The 27,914-nt window shown below is 42.7% G+C and overlaps 1 protein-coding gene across 20 annotated transcripts in view; it reads right to left on the bottom strand.

Annotated features, from left to right (window-relative positions):
* Positions 1 to 898: 898 nt before the first annotated feature.
* Positions 899 to 27,914, bottom strand: part of LOC121596416 (neural-cadherin) — a 270,549-nt gene continuing 243,533 nt past the window's right edge. For 14 of the 20 annotated variants that reach the window (XM_041921323.1, XM_041921333.1, XM_041921336.1 and 11 more), the window contains 5 exons: positions 27,680 to 27,850; positions 17,987 to 18,228; positions 12,933 to 13,142; positions 12,680 to 12,850; positions 899 to 10,425 (listed from right to left, as the gene is read on the bottom strand). In XM_041921323.1, coding sequence (XP_041777257.1) covers positions 10,310 to 10,425; positions 12,680 to 12,850; positions 12,933 to 13,142; positions 17,987 to 18,228; positions 27,680 to 27,850 — 910 coding nt within the window. In that variant the 3' untranslated portion in view covers positions 899 to 10,309. Of the gene's footprint in view, positions 10,426 to 12,679; positions 12,851 to 12,932; positions 13,143 to 16,829; positions 17,069 to 17,986; positions 18,229 to 27,679; positions 27,851 to 27,914 lie in introns of all 20 variants that reach the window. The other 6 variants (XM_041921332.1, XM_041921334.1, XM_041921338.1 and 3 more) reach the window with 1 other exon arrangement.

Raw genomic sequence — 27,914 nt, 5'->3', positions numbered from 1 at the left:
AAAAGCACTAAATTTAATCATAAACAGCTATTTATCAACTATATTTTGGCTGAAAACGTGATGTTAGACTTGCGCTGTACATCGAGCTACGAATGTCTCCGGAACGCGCATTATTCGCGTAACGTGACGAAAAACTGTATTTTCAACAATAAAGAAGAGATCTAAAAGACATGTGGACATAAAATTTACAGGGTTTCGTTACAGTTACAGTTACAGGGTTTCTCACGATTAATTGGTTGGTTCCCGTAATTGTTTAGGCTTGTCTCACGATTTATTCATCGTTTCCCGTAGATTTTGGGTTTGTTGTCACAATTCATTGATATCGTCCCATTGGACATCAATACAATTGAACCAACAAATTCTGGAAAACGATGAAAAAATCGTAAGAACACATAAAAAAAATATAGGAAACAACCAAAACCATTGGAAAATCCTGTACATCATTAAAAAAATTCATGGATTCAGCAAATAATTAGTTAAATTCAACAATAAAAACATGCGCAAAACAAAAGTCTCACAACATCTTATCTGAAGTATTACATATAATTTCTCAACATCTCAAGCATTACATATAATTTAGAATGAATAGTAAACGATAGTAGCATAATAAAAGGACAAAAAAACTTACCACATTTCGAAAACAACGCAATGATCTCACGACGAACTTACCTTTCCTTGTTAAGAGTTCGGATTTGAATGGCACTTGAGCTAATAAACGCTTAATTTTCCAGTTTATGACAGTTACTTTCCCATTGTAGCAATTTATTTCAGTTTTCTTGCTTAGTTTTTCTTACTCCACTATGTTTTTTTTCTCTGTCTCTCGCTACCATTTCCTTTCTCTTCTCTCTTTTAATCCCTTCCTGTTCTGTTCGTGTGTTTGTCTTTCCATGTTTTCTTGTATAATTTTTTTCCATAATTGAACGATTTCGATTTTACTTTTCACTTGCGTGCTTTTGTGTTTCAGTGTTTGTGAATGTATTATGGTTTTTTTATGTGTGTTTCTTCTTCTATTTTTCTTCTTTCCTTTCATGTTGTTACTTCAATGCACTTTTCGCGCTTCATTTGATGCGTCCAACCATTAATTTCATTTCTGTAAAGTCTCTCTTCTTCTCTCTATTTCGAGACAATAGTTTAGTTTCGGTTCCCCGTGTAGGTGTGTAATATTTTCACAAAATGCGATAACACGGTCATTGATTTGGTTGATGTTAGTGATGATGATGATGTTTGTGTGTGTGTGTGTTTGGATGTTAAACATTAAGATGTTGTTTCACTTCCTTTTAATAGTACTTCTGTTACACTTATCTATTTTACGCTGCTTTTTTCGGTGTTCTAGTGTTCGTTTTGAGTTGTTTACATCTTTCGCTCTTCTCGCTACGTATGGTTAGAATATTGTTCTTCCCTGCTTTCCACTCTCAAACTGGTCGCGCAGATGTACGAACGAGCAATGGAGAGAGATAGAGAGAAAGAGGGATGATGTATTTGATGAGGATCGATAGAAACTGGACTTATTACGTTCTGGTTCATCCTTTTACAAAAATGTTACCCAAGGAAAGACTTTTCTATTTCACGCTGATAATGTGGGGAGGAGTGTTTCCATATATAAATATCGGCAAATTTAACGGATTTCTTCTCGCGCACGAGAATTTCGAACGGGAGGATTGATTCATGTTGTCCTCGAACTGTCCGTCGAACAACTGTGAGTATTTTCTTGTAATTCCGGGAATGATGTTTATATTTAGTGTGTGTGTCATTGAGTGTTTGTTGTGTTTGTTGGAGTTATCCCGTTCGTGGTATGTGTTGAAGATATTACTTGCAATGGGAAAAAAATAATGTTTCACATTCACCACATTCGCCCCCAAGACGGCACACGCTCGCCACATGGCCTCGATGACTTGAGCCCATGGGCCGGAGCGTGGCTGTGGTAGGAGCTGTGAGTAGTTTTTGTTTGTTTTCATTGTTTTTTTTTGTTAATATCATTTCACTATATTTACAACTAGGACTTTTGGTATCGCTATATTAATAATATTTACTGCTCCGTTGCTGCGTTGCTTCTCCACCTCCACGTTTAGCACTTGGCTAGAAGTTGGAGTTCTTTTTCCAAAGGAACGAACACCACACCACTTTCGTTCGCCATGTTTACAGTATTTTTTTTTTGTTAATTTCTCTTTATCTTCGTTCGTTCTGTTTCATTTCCGTTCTCGAACTTTTTTCTTTCTATTCGGTGTATGATAGCCTTTGTTTTTATTGTTTTAAATGTTTTCACTTCACTTCACTTTCTGATGCGGAAGAGGTTTATGGGGAGAGCCGGCTGATGAACTCTTCAATGTACTTCCTCTTCCAGTGGATAAACAAGTACAAAAAAACAAGAGGAAAACTTCGTTCAACTGTGGCGCCTTTTCAACATACACAGTTGCAATGCAACTAAGTACTTAGCTGCCCGCGGTTCTCTCTCTCTGTCTCCTTGCAGGGTGCTTTTTCTTCGTTTTCGCGCGTTTTATTTACTATAAACGTGACTTGTTTAGTGTGTGTGTGTGTATGTGTTTTACCCTTCTGTAGCTATCTCGCGGTCGCTATTCTCTATTCAGTGTAGTTTTTAGTCTATTTTCGTTTTGCGGGTTTCTTGTTCTGGTATTGTTTGTTTCCTTCTTTCTTCTTTTAAAAAGTCACTAATATTTATATATATAATAGTGTATATATCGTTTTTCACTCAATTAACTAACGATCTCGCAAAAAGGAGTATGTGTATGTGGGTGAGTGTGAGTGAGTGTTATTATGAAGAAAGGATGGGAATTGTTTGTCTGAGAGGAGTTGACTCTTGCTGCGTTCTCCCCAAACCTATTGTGTTTTTTTTGTGTGTGTGTTGTGCTTAGGATACCTTCATTCGGCTCGCTTTTAGTCTCTTTCTGTTGTTTTTGGGGTTGTTTTTTTTATTATTTCTATGAAGGTGTGTGTGTGTGTAGTTTTTCGTTACTCTATAAATCTAACATGGTTTTCTTCTTAGTGTTTATCATTTTTGTTTTAGGATACAGAAACGTTTGCTTTGTTATCTTTTTTTTTCATGTGCGTTTTGCTGTGTCAGTTTCGTTTTCTGCTCTCATTTTCTTGTTCACTGTTTCTACCCAAAGTACAGTCATGTTGTGTAAGTGTTTATTACCTTCTTTTCTCGAGCAACTCATTCTCTCAGTTTAATAATTTTATTTTTAATTTACATCATCGCGTATGTGTGTGTTGTGTATAAATTACTACCATATGAAATGGCTGAGCATATGTTTTTCGTTTTTTTTTTTCATTATGTTATGCGTTATTTCGTGCCGTAGTTTAGTGAACAATAGAGTAAACACAAAACTCTGCATCCCAGCACAAGTGGGAAGAAGAAAAGGAATGTGCAAATGGTTATATGTCGCGATGGTATTAAAGGTGCAACACACACGCACACATAGCTAAACGAAGAAATTGTAATTGAAAGGGTGATTAGGGTTCGTGTCTTTTAATCGGAGTTTGTTGTTGAGTTTGTTTGCCTTCCGTTTTACAAATACTACGAATTTTGCTAATTATGTCTCCGCGGTTCGATTTAGCTAATGAGTATGCCGATTTAGTCTAGTGTTTTGCTGCTCGGTGTGATGGAAAGGAGTGGGATGTTCTTCCCGCAATGAATTTCCTTTTTTTTTTGTTCGTGTTTGCTTTTTCTACTAAATATTCTACCCGATGTGTTTAATATGTGTGTGTGTGTGTTTTTAATGAATACTTTTTTGTTGTTCCTTGCATTGGTTTAAAAATTATCTCCACCAAAAAAAGAACAAGATCCCACACACTCGCCAACGCATTGAAGTTCGTTTCTTCAATGATCGGTTTGAGCGTTTCTCCCCCTAGGCGGGCGCCACCACCTACAGCGCACGACAATATCATACAGTTACGTTTAATTTAAAATTAATTCTACCACGTTGTGTATGTGTGTGAGCGTGGAGAGGTTAGTTAATATTTTAAAGGAGGAGGGTTTTGAAAAACACACACAAAAAAAACATTCCGAAGTGCTAGGAGGGAGGGTGTCGAGGGAATACACAAAAGCGTTGGGAATCGAATGCATTGCACATGCATAGCAAAACGGACAATCTGGGACAATCCCCGAGAATCAACATAATACAGCTATTATCGCCATTATGGAAAGTTTGCTTAAACTTTCATTCCATTACTTGTCGCATAATTAAACGCCCAGACTGTGCACTGACCGCTCTACTGCGTTGACCTCACTCGATACTACTCCCCAGCAGAGACGGTTCCCTATTTCCTCTCCCCTTTTCAGGCTGCTTGAAAAGGGTAACACACTTTCTGTGAATATAAATGCCAGACTAATCGATTTTACACAAACAAAAAAACAACTCACTTGTTGAAAGGAGGAGTAAAAATAAGAATATGGCAATTTAAAGAAGAAAAGCATATCTTTTCTCTTCGCGTGCGTTTTTATACCGCACTGTACACCACAACTATGAATATCTTATTAAAAACCAGTTTCCTTTTTTTTCTGTTGGAAACTTGATGGGTCGCTAAATTATCGTTAAATTAAAATACTATTACATAATTTCTTACTCAACAACGGAGCAGCACGAGCAGTGGTAAAACGAAACTTAAAATAATTACTTACTTAAGTAATACGTTTTTTTATACAGTCATTGGATACGTGTTTATGTGTCTGTGTGTTTGTGTGTAAAATATCAGTTTTGTTTCGTTTTGCGCTCGTTTTTGTTCTTCGTTTTGTTCCTCTCTTTTTACCTATTACAAGTTAATACATTATCTTATTCGTTAAATAAATTGTTACTTATGACATAGTTATGTTACGGCCGCACACACATGCTTTTTTATGATCCGTCATTTAAAAAAAAAAACTGGAGCAGTGTTTATAATACGGGTTTGTGTGTTAATGTTTTGAATACTCGTAGTATAGGTGAGAGTGAGATAGCTCCCTGTCGCTACTCTCCGCCAATATCCCCTGTTCCTAATGAGTGGGATTTTTCTGCGAAAAATCTTTTTATAGAAAAAGACTTCACAAAGTCATTTACATATGTAGCACTTTAAAATACAGTAGCCTACACCACTAGCAGAGTTAGGTGCTGCTCGTTTGCGCTTATGACGATGTGTATGAGTTTGCTTCGGAATGTAGAATGTTGGCGATGGGAAAGCTACAACACTACACTTTCGGTGCAACGTTACATTCGGTGCAACGGCCTCATCATCATCTTTTAGGAGTTTTTGTGTGTTTGTTGTATATTTGATTTACTTACGCTAAAGAGCTTTCTCAAAACATTCAAGACCGACGGGAATGGTGAGATGTACTAATACACTGCCGTACACACCATGCTGGCCACACTACAAACGACTCCTTACGTCTAAAAAGGTTGATGTTTGCTTGCATTGAGTGTGATATTGTATTAAAATCGTGTACGTTTCCATTCCTTCCACCAAATGTGTTCCAAGCTGTACTGGCATGGCCAGTTTTACTATCATTCAGAGGCATTCAGAGCGACACAAAAATAGTCCACACCGATATATCTTTCACTTCATGGAGAGCAAACGCTCAAACCTCAATCAACAAGGTTCTGTGCGAAATTGAGGAGATCGCACAAATAATGTCTCACAAATAATGGAGGTCAGCTCGAGCCAAATGTTCCCGCTAGCCCGCTCTTGCGTTCCTTTTTCAATGTTTTATAAAAACAATCATTCTAACATATGGTTCCTCGTCCATTTGCCTCCCCTAGGTTTCGTTGTGTGTATGGGTGTGTAGTTGTGTGTTTTTGTATTGTTTGTAGCCAAAAACCAATACAAAGATTGTGGAAACAACACATAAAAATGGAAAACAAAAACAAGCGCAAAACAAAACAAAACTCTTTACAAAACTTTCCCACTTCTTCACTCTACTTAGCCGGGCTGTCGCCTTATTAGCTACTGTTGCTGTTGCTGTTGTTGTTGTTTATCTTATTTTAAAAAAGGAAAACAAACTAAAACCAAAACACACACACACCCATCAACTGTGTGTACTGTACAACAAAAAGTGGGAAACTTTACAACTCCGCTCCGGGGCGTTTGGTTCCCTTTCTTCCGCGCGTTCGTTTTGATGAAGCTTTTTCCTGACTGACTGGGTGAGTGCTGGGTTTTGCACAAGTCGATGTGAGTTCGCGAAAGAGCGAAGGAAGGAACCACCCAACACACAACAGCGCACGAGGCAGAGGAAGTGTGTGTGTGTGTGGTTCGAATGTTCCAGGTTCCGGCGCGGTCATCCGTTCCATGCTTCCCCGATCGGACCACAACAAGTAGTGGGAACGTTTTTTTTTGTGGTTTGAAATAGAAATAGAAATTGACAGCTCAATAAGAGCAAAAAAAAAACAAAACTCAATGGCCATATGTGTGTGCTTGTATGACCACATCGATGCTCGTTCACAGTCAAAGCTGGTCGCATATGTTTGCTGTCCCGTTTAGTGGAAAATAGATAGAGTAGACTAGTAGTCCACGCTCGTTCCCGGAACCGCTTAAGCGTGAAAGTAAACATTCAAAAGAGACGAGCTAAAAACACACACTCCGAAAGGTCACTCTTCCGGTGAATCGAACACGAGTTTACTTGTTTTCAATAATAATAAAAAAAACCCCAAACAATTTTGAGTGATGCCACAAACGCGGTTGTTGGCCATTGAAGAAAACACCAAACAACCTTCAAAAATCTCGTGTTTGTAGTATTGATTTTTCAATCAAAAACATAAAAAGCGATGGCGTTCGTTTTACGAAGGTCGCTTTTTTAGCTCTGCCGCTAGCGAGAGCGGCTCGTGTAATGCAATTAGTGGTTGTAATGCTGTTATTCGCTCGATACAGCGGTGTGGATGAATGGCGTATTTTTGGATATTCATTTAAAAAAAAAAACCAGCACGTGTGGTTTCCGGGGCTTAACGTAAAGTTATCGCACTAAAAGTTTAATATTTAGTGACCGATGTATTGAATGTAGTACCATTCGAGTTTGAGTCGATTTTGTCTATTATATTAGTCGCCCTGTATGTGTAATGTAGTAGATGTGTAAAAGTATTGTAATGGCGTTTGTAAAAATCATTTCTACCGTACCGCACATCCCCATTTATTGCCTGTATGTTTATGTACAAAGATTAAAAAACATGTTTTAAGTGTACTTTTCGGGCGAGTTTTTCTGCCCTTTCTCTTGCCCTCCCCTGATACTCTGTCCCTGCTGCTGTTTGTGTGTATGTGGTTGTATTTGGATGTATTAATATTGTATATTTTGTAAAAAAAAACAAGTTCAATAAGAAAAAAACAGTCTATTGCTACTAAAAAGAAGATAAGGTAAACGTTACGTAGAGAGGTACAACATACAAGGCAACGTAATATACATAAAAGTCAGCCATTCTCCTTAAAAAGTGAATAGGCGGTTGCGAACAATGCGAATAACAAAACCACAAAACAACACAAATACTGTGGCACCAATAAACACACACTCGTAACAGTTGACCGTAACTGACAACTCAACACGAGAGTATGGAAGAAACGAAAATTAAATTGTATCATAATTTATCTCTCGTTGAAACCGCTCCGGCTTGCCGTTTGACGCGAGGGTGAGGGGAGGAAGAAACGAACCATCGTTCAATGGCTTGTGGGTGTAGCACACAATCCCAAATTTCCGTAATACGAAAGGAACACTGCCGGTTTTGAGGTCGAGATTCCACTACGGGGAAAAATTGAATACTTTCCTTTCCAAATTCTTCAATTTCTCACAAATCTGTCATAGCTTTCATTCCAAGCTCGCTGGCTTGCGGGTGAAACGTGATGTTAGAAATGAGGTGCAAAGCTATTCTTCTGCATGTAAGCTTTTAGAAGAAACAGGCAAACTGGTGCGCCACACGGACAAGAAAGTCATTTACGTAGGGATGATAATATTGCTCCACGGTACGGTGCGCGCTGGAAGTTTGCCTTCCAAAAGATTGTCCCCTTGGTGATAGGCGAGACTGGGACGGTGCCCAGCAAGTTCAACAATTTGTCCGATATGGCTCGAGGCACACATACAGTGAACAATCTTACAAAAAAACAAAAATCCCTCCACGTCTCTCCAATCCAATCCAAGTTTTACATCGTCCAGCGTGCGAGGAATGTCAGCGCTTTTGTTGATATATCCGTAGATCGTTGGTTCCCAATTCTCACTGAAGAAAGTAATGTTGGGGAGAGCCCCCCCCTTCAGAGGGTGTGATCATTTCAATTTTTCACGCTTCAGCACTTTCTCATTCGTCTGTTGGGGCGACACACGCTGCTGCGTGGCGGGTGGAAAGAAATATTGTCTGCCACCATCTCCAAACCATCACAAAACGCCCGAACGGAACCCGAAGGACCGGAGCTATTACTATACCACCATCATCATCATCATTTTCATGGCCGTTTTGTTCAAAAATTGTGGGCGACAACAGAGACCCCTACAAAAGAGGGAAAATGACAAGAAAATGTGAAGAAATGTGCTCGCTCGCTCGTTTGGAAGTGTTCCTTCGCTTACGGAGGGTGTGGGTGCCTTAACACGCATCCTCCCCTATCATTTCTTGAGTCGAAATTTGGCCACTCTGTCGAAATGGTGTATCGGCCTTTCTGGGGGGACTTTCTTCATTTTTTCGTTGATCTTCTTTAGCGATAATTCATACCATTTTTGCTTCCCAAGTTTTCCCAACTCTCCCCACGGATCATTTCGCTCTCACTGGGCTTTTCGTTTGCCGTTTTTTCCAATCGTCTCTGAACGTCAATCGACACGTCTCGCTTGCTATGGCGATTTCCCTGAACAGTATTAAACACACGCACATACAAACACTTCTCTTCCCACCGATGGGGAGGAAGCCTGCAAACCTTCAAAACGCACAGACGTGCGCGCTTAACCGTAACCTTAACCGTAATCTCAACAATGATTATAATTAAACTTTGGTTTAAAGTATGCTTTTCCTTTCTCTGTCTCTTATGCTTGCTTCTTTAATACCTCCATTATTATTACTGTTTCGTCAGCTTTTTTCTCTTCCTCTCTCTCTTATATACTGTGTTAAACATTCACCCATCTCAGTCGCTATTTTGCTATCCTTGCATTTCTTTCTTTTTCCAAGGACAGCCGGCATCTATGCCACCATGACCGGAAACCTTTTTCCACTCGTTTTCATTCGGAACAATTAAAACCCTACCAAGCCTGTATCGGCATCAATCGAGAAAGAAACAAATGGGGATCAAGAACACACAAACGGTTACTCCTCATCGAGATTAGAGATTGTAGTTGCCTTTTTCGCTTCTCTTGCGGCATGAGTTAGAACAAAAAGAACCGAAAATGGAACTCGATACCACTCCGCTCTATTTGTTTCCAAAGCACTTCATATAGTTACTGTAAAACCTGTATATGGCCGCGGATCGCCCGGCTCTGCTAACCATGCAGCCCACTCACCTCGCACTGTCCCGGCCTGTTGCTGCTGCTGCTGCTGCTGCTCCAGTAGTAGTCGTCTCCGCTTAGGCCAAACCGATTGTTTTGTGGCTTCTGTGTGTGTGTGTGTGTTTGAGTGACTTAGAAAAATAAGTTCCCAACCCCGGTGCGGCTACACTATCCGACGGGTATCCGAGCTGGGTAGTATAATGGCAGTTCTACGGTTTTCTTCCCTTCCCGCGCAGGATGAACTGGACGTTTGGAAAATGAAAACGGTGTTTGTGTGTTTTTTGTATGGGCAGCTGCTGTTGTTGACGACGAAGATGAGCTGGTGATGATGACTGAATGACTGAGGACTGTGTGCCTGCGCTGTCTTCAGACCCGCCGACTACTTCGCAATGGGGGTTTTTATTTTATAAGTAAATTATACTCATAAAAACGCACAACTCCGTGCACCACCAAGTCGGTTGCTTATTGGCAACGAATCTCCCAGAGGCTGATTCCTTTCAGTCGTCTGTTTGGGGTTTCTTTGACTCTGTCCCAATGTTTCGCTTGCTTTGTGCCCGGGAAAGGATGGTGGAGACTGACGGACTGAATCTGAATTTCGGTCAACCTGCCAGCCTGTTGCGCGGGGTTGTTGTTGTGTCTTATCTTCGAACCTGTGATTCGGTTTTCGTGTTGTCGCTTTTCGCTTATCTTTCCCTTCATTCAGCCCTTGCTTGTGTTGTGTGCATCGTTTTTTCCAGTTTGCCTTTGGTTTTCTTCTTGCTACATCCTTCTGGGCTCGTGCTTCTTTTTTGTTGCTTCCCAAAACCGACCGGCGCGGGCGCAGGGAGAGCCATACGCCATGCCGGTGTTGGTGGTGCCATCGATCGAGCGAGCTAGGATTTAATTTAAATCATCAAGCTCGGTCGGATGATGATCGCCGTACATGTTGGCCAGCTTGTCGAACCGGGGGCCCCAGGCGTCCAGGTAGTCGAACTCCTGCACCTCGTCATCCGTGCCTGGTTTCGTGGCGTTCGGGAAGAAATGTGGGAGGGGTGAAAGAGAAAACAAAAACGAAATTGAAATATGTATTACGCATAAGCAGCTTATGCACGCTTCTATTGGGCGGTTGTTATTCTGGGGATACAGACGCAAAAGCAGTTGGCCCTGTTTGACCCTGAAAATGGTACAGCAGCGTTGGAGCACACTGGATGATGCTGATAGCGATAGCGTATCATCGCCAGTGTCACCGTTGATTTAAATCTAGCTTTTCCTTTCGCTGCTACAACAACCCACCGAGATGACAATGGGGTAGGGGAATGCTTATGAAAGCCACAGTAAATACGTCAGTGAATATAGAGAGCCGTATTGAAAAATGCGTAGGACAATTGGTGTATTACCTTGTCTCATTTTGCTCAATCAACTCCTAATTTGCTAATGTTGCGAACAAATTTAAAGGAGATTAAAGGTCAAGAATATTTTCTTCTACTCGATTTGGGTATTCAATTTGAGGTATTCAATCTGTTGCATTGCATTCTGTTGAATCTATTCAGCTAGGTTCAAACATGTTCTGTGTGATATTTTTCTCCACAATTCAATATCCTTTCTAATTGAAATCCAATAGGAATTCCAAATGCGGATTTCTAAAAAAGGGTAATTTACAGTCCAATTCGCATCACATCATGTTCATTTTCACACGAGAAAGAGTCTAAAAAGTGTTCCAAAATTATGAAAACAACTGAAGAGCCCTGTATTACAGTTAGTGGTGCATTTTAGTTTCTAAAACACTGAGCTGACACACAAGACAATTTGACAAGCTTAAACAATTGAGCACGGACATTACAAATATTCGATATAAATAGATTGCTTGTCAAATGATAGTTTAGTATGTCTCGTGGTACGTTCACAAAGTCATAGCACCTAACAAATATTCCCGCAATGGGATCGTATGTTCCGAGAACCCTCCTATACACAGAATAAGATATCCTGGTATAGATGTCCACCAATATGTTACATAGATAGCACAGAAGCTCATAAGTGGCTTATTTGCAGGTCTTAGACCTGGCCAATTAAGGTGGTTGCGCCAAATCAGAAAAATAAAGAAAATTATGATCCGACACGTTGATTGATGAACAGAAAGTCTAATGTTTGTTTCATTGGGACATGTTTGAAGACTTAAGAGTAATATACATCTAGCAAGAAGTGTATGCCAATAAAAAAATCCAAAGAATAGATTGATTTATTTAAAAAATCAAAATTTGGGACGATCATTCTTAAATTTTTCATTTTCGAATCAAAATCGAATAAAATTCATAAATAAATAAATAAAAACATAGAGCAGATGTTTAAAAATTAATTTCTCCACGTACCAAAAACAAATTGCGTGCCACAACAGATATGCTTAATTTTTAATTGCATCCTCCCTTTGCAGCACTGGAAGCACGCACGCTCGTGGGCACATCAAAAAAAAAGGGGTGGATGATGGACGAAACGGGTGGTAGGTAAACACTGAGAAGAATATTGAATTGATAATTCAATATTGTCATCCAAACCGGTATGTTAATATGTACCCCGGTAGGCTTTTGGGAAAACATTATTGACGATAATGTGGCTTTTGGCGCCGATGGTACCCGTTTCGCCTAGAGCAAATTAAAGGCTCGCCGCCTATACACCCTTCCCTCCCCTGACTTCAATTTCGTTTTTGGTTTATACCGTTTTTTGTTCAGTGGTGGCAAAACAAAAGAAAAAAAAATGCCACTATTTATGATAGTCGACTTTTGGCCGGTAGCTTTGTTTATTTGATGGATCAGTAAAATCGTGATAAAAGCTTGTCGTGTGCACGTGTGCTTGTGCACATACTTTTCACCGTGTGATATGAACGTGCGAAACGTAGATAAAGGTGAGATCATGAATCATGAACCACCGATTTCATGCGAATCCTCCGAGATGGGAACCGGGCTTTAGCATAATTTACCCACTCGGAGCGGCAAATGGGGCGCGCGCACACGACGTTTCTCAATATTGAAACAGTTTATTTGTGCAGCTTAATTGATGCTAATGTGCAATCATAAATTCTAGGTACAACGTACAACGAGGCGAGCTTTCAGCGAAAAATTCTCTGTCCCCACTTTGTCTGCTTTTTATCGCCGTAATACAGCATGAGCGTAATTGATTTTTAAAAATTGCTATTTATTCAAGCCCTAAAGGGGAGGGTGGGAGGGCTAACTAAAACCAATAAAAAAATGAGTTGGTAAGTGTAAAGTCGATACTAACCTGACTGTAGCGAACTGAGCGAACCGGCCGTACTGCCGCCTCCTTCGTACGCGTAGTTGCGCAGATCGTCGAACGGTGGCGCATTCGGGTCACTGTCGGCCCGCTTCTTGTGCTCCTCGATGAACATGCCCACGTTGGGCTCGTGTCCCGGTCCCATTGTCATGACCGGATCTGTAATGAAGAAGAAGAAACAAACGTACGGATTAAAACATGTTCGTCCGATAAGACCAGCGTCGTACGCTCGCACACTTACACATCAACGGCGGCATCTTGCATTGCGTCAGCTCCGGCATCGGTCCGATCGGGATCTGCAGCGGCGTAATGTCGTAAGCGGTCATATCGTCCTCGCCGCCCCCTTCATCGTCGTAGTTGATGATGTTCTCCCGGACGTCATCATCCGGGCCCGGATATTTGATGTGCGACTCTCGCCTTCGGTTGTACACCACAAACACCAGCACCAGTACTGCTCAGATGGGAGATGGGAGGAAGAAAAAAAAAAGACCCCGGGGAAAAGGCAACCGGACGGGCACGAAGGGTACACGGAGTTTAGTAGAGGTTTCAATTTCGGTGCATTAAAAATGGAGAAAGACACAGTCTGCCAGTCAGCTAGCCTCTGTCCGTGCTTTTCTCTATTCTCTAGCTAATGTGTGCGCTCGGTGTGTTCCCGCATGTACGGCGCTATGCTGGTTGGGCAAAGTCCTGCCCTCCCAGTATCGACTACCGAAAAGGTCCAAGGTCCAGGCTCATTTCCGTTCGATTCGAATTCACCCTTCACCATTGTAGTGGTGGTCAGTTGGAAAGGGTTTCTTATTGCACTCACTTCACCGTCGCTTGTCACATGGGTCTGTTTTGGCGGTTTTCTCACACTCACACAAGGTCCTCCTCCATTTGTATGGTGGTTGGCCTGCCAGCTTGCATAATCCTAGTTTTTGTTTCACTCCGAAAAGGGGTCACGGATTGTGTGAAAGAGTGGACGGTATAGAAGAATAGAAGAAACAAAAAAAATCGGACCAAAGATAGTAGAACAACCTCCACCTCTAGAACATGAGCTAAATGGACCGAAATGACCATTGCATCTTGGATTTTTATTACCATCACCCACCACCCTCGCAGTGGTGGTTTGGTTGAAGTGATTTTGTGCTACTTTTCTTCTGTTAACATAGACTGGAATTTGACCCCCGAGGCACACGTTTCATGCTGCCGAGTGACCGCGAGATCGTGGTGAAAAGGAATATTGAATCAGAATCCGGAACCGCACAGGATGCTAGGAACACACCGAGCAGACACACACATACACAATGCGCCATAGATAATGGTCACGTTTCCGCTAGCCAGTGTATGTGTGCGTGTGTGTGCCACATTGTGAGCAGTTTAAGAACGAAAGTACTCGCCTGGGAAAAGAAAAAGATGTTCCTTTTCCCAAGGTTCTGTCGTTCTGTCACTTCTCGTTGGTAATGACACATGCACACAGACAGACGGGACAGGACAGGACAGGACAGACAAACACTCTCATCTGTACTCGCGGCCGATGTGGATTTATCGCAAAAGTAACACTAGTGCAATCGTCGCCTCGAAACGCATTACGCATCCCCGCAGTCACGATGGTGGGAAAGCTTTTAAAGCGGGTACATGGCATGAAGCGAATCGACTACACTGTTCGATAGAATCCACAAAAGCCCCTTGCGCGTAGTGAGTGTCTGAGAGTGTAAGTAATTGACGTACGTATATAGTGAGTAAAGAAACATAGATTTTACAAAAAAAAAATAGAATACACACACACAATTGCTAAACTATTGTCGTATAAAATGGTGCGCTAGACGCAAACAGTGAAGTTTAAAGTGGTGGTAGCAGCTAGTAAGGGTTTAGTAGTAAGGGCTAGTAAGAGTTAGACGACGAGCATTACGGTGTACAGTGAGTGTGCATTATACAAACCCCATGTACGCCACTGTGCTCCCTCCTCCTTTTTGCCAGTGGTGTACTGTGGTGATGGGGCGCCGAAGGGAGTGTAACGAACAAGCGGACGAAACGAATGTGAACAAACGAACGTAAAACGCGTGGTGAAAATGGCAATATACCCGAGTGGTGATAGATTGAAAAGTCCTGTAACGCGAACGCGAAAGTGTACAGCAGCAAAGGGCGGGCCCCGGGCGGACGCCAGACTAAGCTGTCACACATAAAGCTTATGATGATAACAAAGTAAGGTAAAAAGTGCTCCTTTCGTGTGTGTGTGTGTGTTGTGAAGAAAAAGAGTCCACCAAAAATGGGGCGTGGGAAATCCATTCGCGAGTGGGATTTAGGGTCTTTTTTGTTGTTTGTTTTTAAGTTCACTTTCAATTGACAAAATGTTGAGAAAAAAAAGTGCCGCCAAATGTGCGCTCACAGGGGAGGTTTTAGAATGGTTCTACCCACGTGCCCCTTACCCTCTTGTCAATGATGGCAGCCGCATTGGAATGTGCTGTGGACGTGTTTCCGTGTGAGTGTGCGTGCGTGGGAATGTGTGGGCATACAGTCGTGAAGGTACAATACCCCATCCATGGTATATTTAAAACTCTCCCTTAGCACACGCACACACGCACACACATGCAAAAAATCTATTGTTGATCCCCCGCTCCGATTGTAGGGGTACAACAACCGGGAGAAAAGATAGAAAAGAAAGCAAAACTGTGAAATTGAAAGCTTTCGCTGAAAGCTCTTTCAACTTTGCCATTCCCAGTGAGAGAGAGTTCTCCGTCGTCCGTTTTTTCAACAAGATATACCGATATTTCCAAATGGATGATATTTTTGTTTCAAATTGAATGCGCGATATTGTCACAACAATTGGCACGAATTTTGAAAAGAGATTTCTAACACCTCATTCTCTCTCTCTCTCTCTCTCTCTCTCTCTCTCTCTCTCTCTCTCTCTCTCCCTTTGCCGCCTACCCAATCCTTTGGTTGTACGACAAAGTTGGGCGAGGGGCGAAATTGAATGGAATTTGATTGCCATTTCGATTTCGATTGCCATGGATTGGTTATTTGGATATTTGCTTCATTTCGAGTGTGTGGAATCGCTTTAAGCATGGAATTGCACTGCATTGTGTTGCATGGAAATGTGTTACACCAAATCGTATGCAATGATTTATGATGGATTTGTACGAACATTTCACAGAAACTGTTTTTTTCAGGAAAAGTAAAAGTTATTGCTTCAAAAAGCTCAAGTTTTTGAGAAATGTTGACATGTATCAGTAGATAAACGTGTGAGAGAACGCCGTTTCAATATAAAAAAACATATATTTGTTGATTTTTTTGTCTGATTTTTTAAATTTAAAGTCTAGATGATTTAGAAATGAAACTCTATGTTTTGGACATAGGGAAATAGATTCAAAATTTGACAATGTTTTGCTCCTAGTAAACAATAGATAGAAAATTTTACCACAAAACGACAAAATAATGCCACACAAATATCATCGCAAATTCATTAAGGTGTGTCTATTTTAGTGCTCGTTTAAGTAGTTTCATGTTTAAGTGCTTAAACGTTTCAAAAATTATTATATCTATATTATATCTAGTAACAGTTAGCCTTTAAGAGGGGCTTAGTTAGAGAAAGAAGAAGGATATGGTGTAACGAAACATTACAAAACTAATCCAGTGAAACCAATAATTGAAGGATTCACTATAATATTTAAAGTTTTGCAAAAAAAAAATAGTTGTTTAACAATTTAAGAGAATGAGTTAAAAGAATGAATAAGACGCAACAACAATGAATTGGACCTTTGAAGATAAAATTTGGGTCTATTTTGGTTCAAATGTAACATTAGCCCCATGAAGTTATCCAAAAGCATTGTACAGAATGATCTAGGTTGTAGATAGTTGTCTTACAGCTTGAATTGCCATTTTATAATGAAAGCATACGAACATGATGATGGAAAGTAAAAACAAGACCCAAGCAAACTATTGTTTAAACGCACTTCAACAATTCCATTCAAAACCATTTCACGCATCGCATTGGGCTCGAACAGTGTTAGTTAAACGTATTAACAGGTAGGTTAGTGTGTGTGTAAGTGTTTCTTAGTTTAAAATTTCTTAGTTTGTGTTAGTGTGTATTGTATTTGTATGTGTGTCAGCAAATGAACTTCCGATCCACGGCACCCGGATAACGGTAATGGCTACTTACGTATGAGCGTACTGACGCAGATGACGAGCGCAATGATGAAGTCCCGGGAAGGCGTCAGGATGCCGGACGCGAGCAGCTCGAGCTCGCAGTGTGCACCGGAAAATCCGAGCGGACAGATACACTCATACGCCTTCGGCGGATGGTGATCCCGGCAGCGGCCCCCATTCTGGCACGGATGCCACAGGCACTCGTTCGCGTTCACGCATCGCATCCCGGACGGTTTATAGCCGGCAGGACATCTGCGCTCGCGACACGCATACACGGGATGTGTGGTTTTTTGTTTTGTTTTTGTTTTCATAGTGATGCAGGACGTGTGTTGTGTATGTTTATGCATGTGTGGATGTGTGTTACATTGTTCCAGTTTGTTTGAATGGTTCGAGATTCCGAGATCACGTGACACGCGACACGTTCAAATGGCACGCAAATGGAGAAAATCATCCGACGGAACGAGCGAAGAAATGGTGTGTGTGTGTTCAATTTACGACATCCGTACGAGAATCCGAGGGAGTGTGTGTGTATTTGTGGGTACATAATTGAAAAGCCAAAGTGCCATAAACATGAACATCGAGAGGAACGTGTGTGTGAGTGTGGTATGGAACATACATAGAATGAAATGAAAAGATGAAAGAAACGAAACAAAACAACATTAGCACGGCACATCGGGGAAAGGTTACTTACCACATTTTGGTGACCATTTTGTTATTAGCATTACCATCAAATCGGACATAATACGCGCGATAGAGTGAGAGAGGGGGGACACAAAACTATCTATTCACTAGGGGTGGAGGGTTGAGCTACACACTATGTTAACACTCACGCCATCTTTTGGCGGAGTTTTCAGAAGAAAAAAGATTGTTTAAATGGACGAAAGCATAAGAAGATCTAGGGAGGATAATGGAAAGGGATGGGATGAGGATGAGGAGAGAGAGAGAGATGGAGCTATGAGTACTACTAAAAGCTTGAGCAATGTACTAACAAAAGCATGCAGATTTAAATATAGTACTACAGTAACAAGAGACCACCGTGGTCGAAAGGCTTACAAAAATCAAACTACACATTTATTAACGGACAGCAAAAACACAAAACAAAAGAAAACGAGACGAAACTATTGCCGCAGCAAAAGGTGGATATTTATCAAAAACAGGTCAAATGCTCACTCAATATGATTAGCAGACAGACAAGAATGGCGGCCAGTGCGCCCATGCTCAGCTTGAGCGTTTGGCCCTCCTGGATGAGCTCACAGTTTTCGCCCCAGAATCCGTCCGGACAGTCGCACCGGTAGCGCAACCGGGGCTCCTGATTCACGCAGATGCCCCCGTTCAGGCACGGCAGATCGAGACACTCGTTCCGATCCATGCAACCCTTACCGTCCGGCGACATGACGCGCCCCTCGCCGCATCTGTGAATTTATGGTTGTTTTGTTGTTGTCGAAGCAGTAGTAGTAGCGTTTTATTTTTGACAAAGAGAGAGAAAGGGAGAGAGAGAGGGAGAGAAAGATAGAGGGAAAACGTGCTAGATTCCATCCACTATAGGAAGCTGCTGTGGGGTAACGTGGATGGATCGATTGATTGGCTGATTGATTGGTTGCGTATGATTGATTTGTGGGAACGGTTCATTTACTTTCGCGTTATAGACCCTGACCGTCGGTCGTTTGCACAATTTCCGGTCAACAAGGGGATTAGCCCGTGCTGGCGATATAACGAGCGGTTCGAACATAGCCCTTCGCGAAGAAATGCGTGGTGATTGTGAAGTTTTATTTCACCTTTCCATCAGTTTGGCCCTAATTGGGGGGCATATGCTAATAAAAATGGGTGAGGTCGTTATACCGTGCGCCGCAAGCATTGTATCATGATGATGCATGGTCATGCATTGATGAGGAATAAGAAATACACGCGCGGAATTGGATGGTGAATGGTTTGGTTGGGGTTCAAATATATAAAATATAGATGGTCAAGTGGAAACTGAAAAAGCTGACCATTCTTTTTTGTTGTAGTTGAAAAGAAATATTCCCTGAATTCATGCAGCCGTGTGAGTCCCTGTGTATAGCTTGGCTGTGTATAATTGCGATTGTGCTGGTGTGTTTTTGATGTAAAATTGTGCCGTAGGTGTTAGCAGTAGCAGCAGCAACAGCAGCAGCCGCACAATATTTAGCCTTCCACAAAAAGGGAGCCAAAACAAAAACCACCAGGCGCCTCCATTCGTCCCCGAAATGGAAAATAATCCTTGTATCTGTATCTGATAAAGGGACGCAATATCGGGCGGTACATGTGTAGAAGATGTTGTTTGCTGCTATAATGATACTAATTATGATGTAATCGTGCCAGCTAATGGCACGCTTTTGATGAAAGGTGATGCGTGTAATTATGAAAATAGGGTTGGAGCGTGTGATATGGCGAATGGCGATGAGTGGTGATGATAAAAACTAAATACAACTACGGATACGACAAAATGTTAAATCATACGTGACATACACAGCAAAGTATTGATAGCAACAAAAAAAAATCTACTTTACGAAGCACAACCATACAAACAAGCATTCGTTCGGAGATTGGCGACCATTACCGTTGCCTTATTCATTAGGTAAAGCGCCTAAACACGTAGCAAAGCTTTCACGAATGGAGCGATATTTTTTCAAACTATTTCTAGTAATAGAAATTCATATAAATTACTGTGCAAAACTAATACTTTTATAAAAATTAAATATTAATACTAATATAAAATAGAATATAAATTTCGCTATACGCTATTTTCTTAATTTGACAGTTCTTTGAGCGAATTGTACTGATTTGACACATCGAATGTAAAATGCAAAATAAATTCCCTTTTGGTCGCATTTGAAAAACCATTTTAAAATGTACAAAAATTCTAATCTTCAGTTGGAATCAGATCAAATAACGAATTTAATAGCTAAAACCTACCATTTCAAGCAAAATCATACGAAAATTAGCTTTAATTTGACTGAAAACCTCAAAATTCGAGATGCGCTATTGCCTTCGGTACGCATTAATAGCGTAAATCGGGGAATACCTGTACTTCTTTTTCTTATATTAAACGTAACGACCTACACCGGTCTATACAGCTTTCGAGAATTGTATTTAGAATCACACAGCTGGATAGTCAAGTCCATGCTACGGATGACGGTCCACATGAGGCTTGAACCCATGACGGGCGTTTTAATAAGTCGTACGAGTTGGTGACTATACTACGGGTTCCGTCCCTGTTACGCTCCTATCATGCTGAATCTTAAGTAATTTTAGAAAAATGGTGGAGAAAAATGATCAATTTTCAATCAATTATCAATTATCAATTAATCATCTTAGGCATTAGATGATTTGCGATTCTCAGAAGAAAAGTCTAGCCCTAGAGCAAGCGAACGTTTTTGATCGGCCGAGCGTCAGCTAAGATCGATAATGGCTGAACTTGAACTAATTAAAAATTTAAAAATGGACGTGATCATTGTTATTCTACTGCGACAATTTTTGATTAAATGACCTAAACAACGTCACAAATGACGAAGATGAAGACCATGAAAGAGCTACAAATAAAAGCTCAACACACAAGCATTATTCAAAAAGTGTCAAAGTACTTAAGCTTCAAGTATTATTTAAAATTTAAGTTTAATAAATCTTTAGCATCATCATACATATTGTTTTGAATTGCAAACACTGTTTGGCACTTCCGCGGAGAAAAACAATTAAACTTTCAGGCGAACTCTGATCAAACGTTCGCGAGCATCAAAGACGAGCTATTTGCTAATAATTATGTGAAATATGCATCTTCCAAGAATGGCAAAAACTGGGCGATCGATTTTACTTTGCAAATCATTCCATGAATGGCACAAATTGATTACACACGCAATATTAAAAGCTCTCGAATGCGATGCGGTACCGGTACCGTTGCGCAGCTTAACCACCCAACGCATTTTGCACAATCGTAGCGTAATGTAAGACTATTGCTAACGGCGTTACAGGGGAATGGACGCTGCAAGCACGCTGCCAAAAATACAAAACCGAACTATCCTATCGGTACAAAGTAGTTGTACGGCTCCCACGCTTGGGCGATGGCCCTTGTTCAGGCGTGCATATTTGGAAATGTTGTAAAATGTGTGTGTGAGTTTGTGAATAAATCAAACCACAAACCACACGGCGAAGGGATAGTGAACCGGTAACTTTACAGCGGAGTTCGGCTAGTACTTTTAGATTGTTCGAATCCGGTCGGTGGCAGTATTGTGCTGGGGAAGCTTAAATTAAATGAAAAATAAAATTCAACCACATAGTTCTCGGGCAGGGAACGCATCCGCCGGTCGCTTGCGCATTCACCGAGGCACACCAGCGCTATTGCACACACACGCACACACACTCCAAGAGTGATGCACAAGCTTGTTTGATGGATTGCGAATGAATTGTATTCATCCGTCCGTCCGGTGCAGAATCGAGATATTGCCGTTATATTGCCAGCGTATGTGAGTGGGTGTATGTGTGTGCCGGTGCAAGGGCTAATTTATGCCCACGCGGTGCGAGTGGATGCACTGAGGCAGAATAATTATTTAAATGCAGCATCTCTTCACAGCGTGGAATGGCTTTACATCGACTGCAATTTGATGCCACCGCATCCACACACACGCGCGCGTTGGCGCATGCAGTTCGTTATTATTCATGTCATAAATTAATCATGCTAGTATCACAATTCCGATGAAATACGATACACTACAAAACGGTGAGGTTGGATATAAATGCTTTTGTCCTTTTTTTGTGTGTCTGTCAGCCAAAGCTACTGTGCCGGACGACCTATCTCGCGTGTGTACTATGTTTCTAGTCATTTTAATCAATTACCAAACAGAAGATATCCCGTTCTCTCCAAACCATTCCTCACTCTTATCGCGTATCGTGTGCAAGCCGGACACAAAACGCACAGAAAGAAATGGCCAAATCCGCTTACGGACATTAACCGATGGCGATGAAGTAGTTCTCAAACAACGCCAAAACGTCTCGCTGCTCGATTCTGGACAAATATAGAGACTTCTTTTGTGAAGCGTTTGGCAAGCAATTTCTCTCCCCTTACCGCACCGCACCAGTTGAACACACTACCACTGTTCCACGAGGCCGGCGGCAGGCATCCAATCTGTGATTTTGTACGCTCGCTCCATATTATTGTTCCGCAAGCACCTCAAGAAACTTGAGCCTTTCTTCAAATCCTACTTTAAAATTCAACTCACAGCGAGACGCCTTCTCACGGCACACAAACACACACACACACATAACCAGAGCTCCCGTCATCGTTTTAATCTATCGCAAAGCGCAATTCGCACCGACAAAACAGACGAAAGCAAATAACTTGCCAACTCAATCAACTTCACTCGGGCACGGATCGGGTTGCGCAGCCAAGGCGTCGGTGATGGTGGCGGCGGTGGTGGTGGTTTGGAATTGATTCGAGAAATGGCGACAATCGTCCAAACGCTTCCGGTCGTTGCGGACTCAGAGCAATCTGGGACTCAGAGCAAACCGCTGCCACCTTTTACCCAAAGCAGCACACCAACGGGGTGGACGCAACGTCGAAAGCCTTTTGTAATACACGCCTAAATAATAGATTTAGCACACGGCAAAGCGACCGCTCTACACGGTACCGGTACCCTATGCGGAAAACCCTATGCCGTGGAAAACCCAATCAGGGTAAAGGAGCCACAGCTGCTTGTTAAAAGTGAAGCGGAGAAAGCTTAAAGTTACAAATCTCCGGACACGGGGCAATGAATTGCTACTACCATCGTCCATTTCCGACGCCGGTGGAGGCGGGCGTGTTTCCCCTGAATTTAACAGATCCATCCCGGAGTACACGGAAACGGAAATGACCTAAAGACGGATGACATTTCCCATTGGCGTCCTTGGAGAACATCGCCGGGTTTCAGCGTAAATCTCGGGCCTCCCGGCGGAAGATATCGACAATAGCTAGTCGACGTGCTAGGAATGGTGTCCTTCCCTCCACCTAGTTGATACTAGAACTCGACGCCATCGGAAGGACATGGAGGCAAGCATTCGGTACGTACCGAAAGGAGCAATAGGTCAACAGGCCGTTTCCTGTGCTGATCGCTGACGGTTCTCAAGCTTACGGGAACGATGCCAAAACCTCGCCCCGAGCAAACGGAAGGAAGAATAAATTATGTACTAAAAATGTTCCGTGTGTGTGTGTGTTGTTTGTTTGGTGCACGCTCCGGTGTCGGTTTACGTTGGGTTTGGGTTGGGTTTGTGAAACAAACAGAAAATGGTCATCTCCAAAGTAATACAATTTGCCAACCAGTGTAGTATGTGTGTATGTGTGTGTGTGCATAAAAATCGTTGTTCTGTCGATATATGGCCCTCCAACCAACCATTCCAATTAGTATTCCGTCCTCGATTTCGTCAAAACTTTGCCCGTAAAGAGCCCGGCGACGTTTGGTGGAGCACGCGCGCTATTGTGTGGGTAGTAGGATCATTGCGAACGGATTACAAGACCATGCTGCCTTCTTTTTTGGGTCCCACCCCAAACTGGGACTAGCTAACCGAAACGATGTTCAGTTCTTGGATTAGCCGCCGTTCAGTTTTTAGTACACGAGTTGATTTTATTTCGCCCGTCCATAACATGCCGCTTTCCGGTGGACATTTTTACCTTTACCTTTTTTTTAAGGCCATTTTTTATGTTGGGCCTCTCTTGTAAGTAACCCTAACAAAGGATTGGGATACGCTTTTTTAACATGTTACTAAACACGATCCTTTTTTTTTTTGGTGCTGTAAAATCCCTAAGCTAAAATACGAGGCTGTGTTGCGTTACAAGCACCATATTTTGGCTAATATCCTTTTTTCCACCGTCCCTAGAACTACATCCCTTCACTGCCACAGTTGTTTCCCACTTTAGTGATGAATTTCGCAATTAGGTGGAGGTGGGATTCATTTTTCGATATGAACAAGCATCCCAAGCCCCAAGTTGAAGGGTAAATATTACACTGGCATGGTACTGGCATGGAATAATTCGACGAATGAAATATACATGCCAATGCCTGCGCTGACTAGGTTCAATACCGATGAAATGCAATATGCTGAATATGGCTTAGCAGCTCCACGTTGAGGAAAGCGTGTGTGTGCAAAATTCAAAAATATTACTTCCTACAAAAAAACGCATATTGAAACGAATTTTTCTACAAAACAAATTTTGGCTTCAATGGAGAATCTCACCCCACCACCCGCTATCAAGCTGCATAAGGGAGCTGCAAAAAAATAAAATCTAATATCACTCGCCTGACTCAACAAGCGCGGCGGATGGTGGTAGATGCATTCCCTGTCTGCTGCAGTTTGCCAACTGCTCGTCCCACTTTTCTCCTATCCATCACCGTGTGTTGGGCGAATTGATGAAGGCAGTTGGTAGTGAGTCCCCTTCCGCTCATCATTTTAAACCGATGCCGGAGAGCCTCGATTTGACAACATGCAATACCAGCGAAAAAAAAAAAAACTCGCATGTGTGCGAAGCGGCGCACTCTGTTTATGAGAGGATCGACTGCCGGCCGGGAGTCGTAAACATCCATCGAGGGATGGATGCCTTTTTTCACCGAAACTGATTGGGTTTTTTTGTTGTACCTTTTGGGTGCTCTTACTGTTTCTGCCCCGCCCTTCTACCAAACTTTGCTGTACGGAAGCTGTGTAAGTGCACGCGAATGATGACGGAGACGGAAAGGCGGAATGGTGGTGCTATACACGGCCGTGATTACCATGTTGTTGGGTCGACAAGGCAGTAAAGTTTCTGCTTGCAATTACAGGCTTACTTCTCCGTGGAGGTTGGGGGATTTTTGCTCACTCTCTTTCTCACTCGCGCCTTTCCTCTTTGTTGCTGTGACAAGATGTGTTACTGCACACGTCCGCGTGTCATCATCGAACGCACCATCATTACGAGCATGCTGCATGCGCTATTCACGAGCTGACAGCAGCAGCAGCAGCAGCAGCAATGTGTACGGTTCGCTGAAGTTTTGGGGCACAATGACAAGCGACCCAATAATGGAAAGAGGAATCCCCTGGCGACTGGCATCCCGCGACGATTCCTCGGTCCCGGGGTTGTAAAACTTATCCACCACGGGTAAGTCGTTCATTCCCATGTTTGTGAGTGTGTTTGTGTGTGTGTGGTGCATCGTACCGGTGGGAGGGAAGACACCCGATGCAAGCGGGACTAAAATTACGACTAACGCGTCTGTCGTCAGCTTTTCCGATTCCGTCAAAGAAAGAGCTTGGCGCGTGTATGGTGATGAAAACGGAGAAAAGTGACGTTTTCCCGTTTTCACCGTTTTCCCAGCGCTGCAAAACCCGACGTAACACTAGACGAGGGAAAACACAACTCCCCAATCATTCTTCATCTTCATCGTTACGCGAACAGAGCGAGACTCATCGCATCCAGTGCGAACGACAGGAAGAAGGATGCCCGATTCGCCCCGCGCTCTACGATGGGCTGGCGATGGTGAACGGTAGTGGTTGCAAATTACCACAAAACGGGAGAGTTCTGCTCCCCCCCCCCTCGGTGACGGCCAGTTGGCAGGAGCAAGGAAAGGTGATGAAATGATAAAAATCTGTCCTTACCATCGCGCACCGTGCACCGTGATGGGTGCCGATGGGTATTGAGGGATTTCGTTTTGATCATTTTGTGACCGAAGAGACCGGTGATAGAAGCCATCGCAAGCCGGAGCTCACTGGCGGAGCGTGTTATAATGGACCATGATGTGTTTGGTACTACTTGGGGTACATGGGGAAATTGACACACAAGCTTCGAAGGATAAACAGAATCCTGTAAGAGTAGCCCCCGGAACGAAGAGTGTAGCGTTTTCATATTCCACCAACATCGCACAGAGCGTCCTGATCCAGGGATTCGTACGGGCAAAGAGTCTACTTCAAAGAAACTGAGAGCCACACACACAAAAAGGAAGGTATACTCCGACGGGAAAAGAATACTGATTCGAACATAATCAACGGGGTTTACATTTTTGAATTGATAAGGAAATACTCCTCCCCCGGGATAGAGCTTAGCGGGTTCGAACGTTTTCAAACAGAACTATAATAATTGCAATGCGCTTTGACGGAGAATAGCAGTTGCCCTAGAGATAGGCGACCACGCAAAGAATCATCGTTCCAAATTTCTTAATGGAGATATACAAAAGCAGTAGTGAGATTTTGGAAAACACCAAGACGTTCTGCGTTTTCCATTATATTCGGTGGTAGATGGTGGAGTTGAAAAGCAATTTCTATTAAAATGCTTCTGGCAATACGTTTTTGGGGGATGAATCGCGATAAAGCAGCGTGGAGGTGTTTTCATCCTCCCAGAAGTGACACCAGAGCAAAATCTCATTGCTTTGACTTGAACATGATTCTGGTAGAATTTAAGTTGGCGAGATGGATACACCAAACGTTCAGCGAGCTTTTTTTAGTCAGGATCGCTGCCATCGTCCCACGTGCTGCAGTGACTGGCAAGCACTAAAGACAGTACACACGCTGCTAAAGTTAGAGCAGGACCCGCCGCTACAGCCAGCTCGAACCCCGGTTCCGGTGTAGGATTACATCTCGTTCGCGTGAATAAATAAATAATTAATGCTAACCAGAACCAACGCACATACAGACACAACACCATTCGGACCGGACACCTTCCCCGTACGTATGCTTGTCAAGTTGGCCCTTCTTCGCGCGCCTGCATTGTTAATGATTGTCTTCTCATTTTTCTCCCCTTCCGGGGGAGCCATTTTCCGGGAATTATGGTCCCTGCCCCGGGTTTGGGCGTAATTCACGTGACGCGAGCGGATTACCGCAAGAAGCTCGCCATTTTTTTGTGTGATTCGTTTCCTATTTCACGGGGTTTTTTTGCGGTACAGTATTGTGGGTCGAAAAGAAAATTAAGTATCTCGACACAAAAAGAGGACACGTAGCGCTGTGTGTATGTGTGTCCGGAAGTGGGTAGATGAAGTTGTTTTTCGAGAGAGGAAAAAGATGAAGTTACTTTTGCGAGTGTGTGTGTGTGTTTTTTTTTTTTGTTTGCTGTTGCACTTCGTTCGGAAGACTCTGGAATGCCCTGCAGGAGGAAAAAAAACCCACGCGTTCAAGGATTTCTATTCATGACGGATCACACTTCGGATCGCCCAGAACAGCTATAGCTACAGCACTTAGCCAAGGTCAAGGATTAACCGGGGTGGCTCTTACCGTTACGTGGCAAAAAAAACCTTACCCATTCGTTCTCATTCATACGCTCACTCACACATAAAAAGGAACAAACATACTCCTTCCTTTCGTGGGCATGCAGGAAATGATCAATAAACAAGGTAAACTAAATACAGGCACACTGATGATGATGATGATGGCGATGGTAAAAGGAGTTGTGAGGAAAAGTGATTCGTGATGTGGATTATGCTCGAGGGCGGGAAAGCTAGGTGATCGAGATGAGCATGCAAGATGAGGTGAGACTGTTGTGGTATGACTGGTTTATGCTTTCGTGTGCTTGAAAATGAATGAGGAAATGATGTTAGGGTGTTTGTGTGTTTTGCTTGCTATTAGTAGATCAAGAAGGGCGTTGCTCAATGTCGGATCAATAGTTAGACACGTTCAACACGGGGAGCAATCGGCTGTTTCGTTGCTTTTGGTCCACCATCAAAGACACAACACAAAGCCCCCGTCCACCCTGGGAACTACAGTTTGATTGCATTGTCGTCCCCGGGGGGCCGGGTGTGTGTGTGTGTGCATGTTTCGCGGTTGATTTCTTCCGTCGACATAAAACAGAGCGGATGATGGTTTTGGTCATGGTTCACCGAAATGGGAAGAGTGGCGGTTTTTGGGCGCCCTCACCGGGACTGCATTACTTACGTGCACTCGTACTCGTTCCACAAATCGACACACTCGAACGGATCCGGACAGATCACGTTGGCGCACGGTTTGTTCGATGGGCAGTTCCGCTCGAGGTTGCGAGCCATCGTTGCCTGGCCCCATTGCGTACCGTTCATCGCCGGCGGCAGTGGCAGATGTTTGCCCTCGAGTCTGTTAAAGTAAAGAGAGATAGAGTAGAAGAGTTCCCATCATTAGTGAGAAACACATTTGGTAA

Source organism: Anopheles merus, chromosome 3R, assembly GCF_017562075.2.
Source record: "Anopheles merus strain MAF chromosome 3R, AmerM5.1, whole genome shotgun sequence".
Taxonomy (NCBI): domain Eukaryota; kingdom Metazoa; phylum Arthropoda; class Insecta; order Diptera; family Culicidae; genus Anopheles; species Anopheles merus.
Note: the sequence above shows the minus strand (reverse complement) of the source record. Positions and strands in the feature narration are given on the sequence as shown.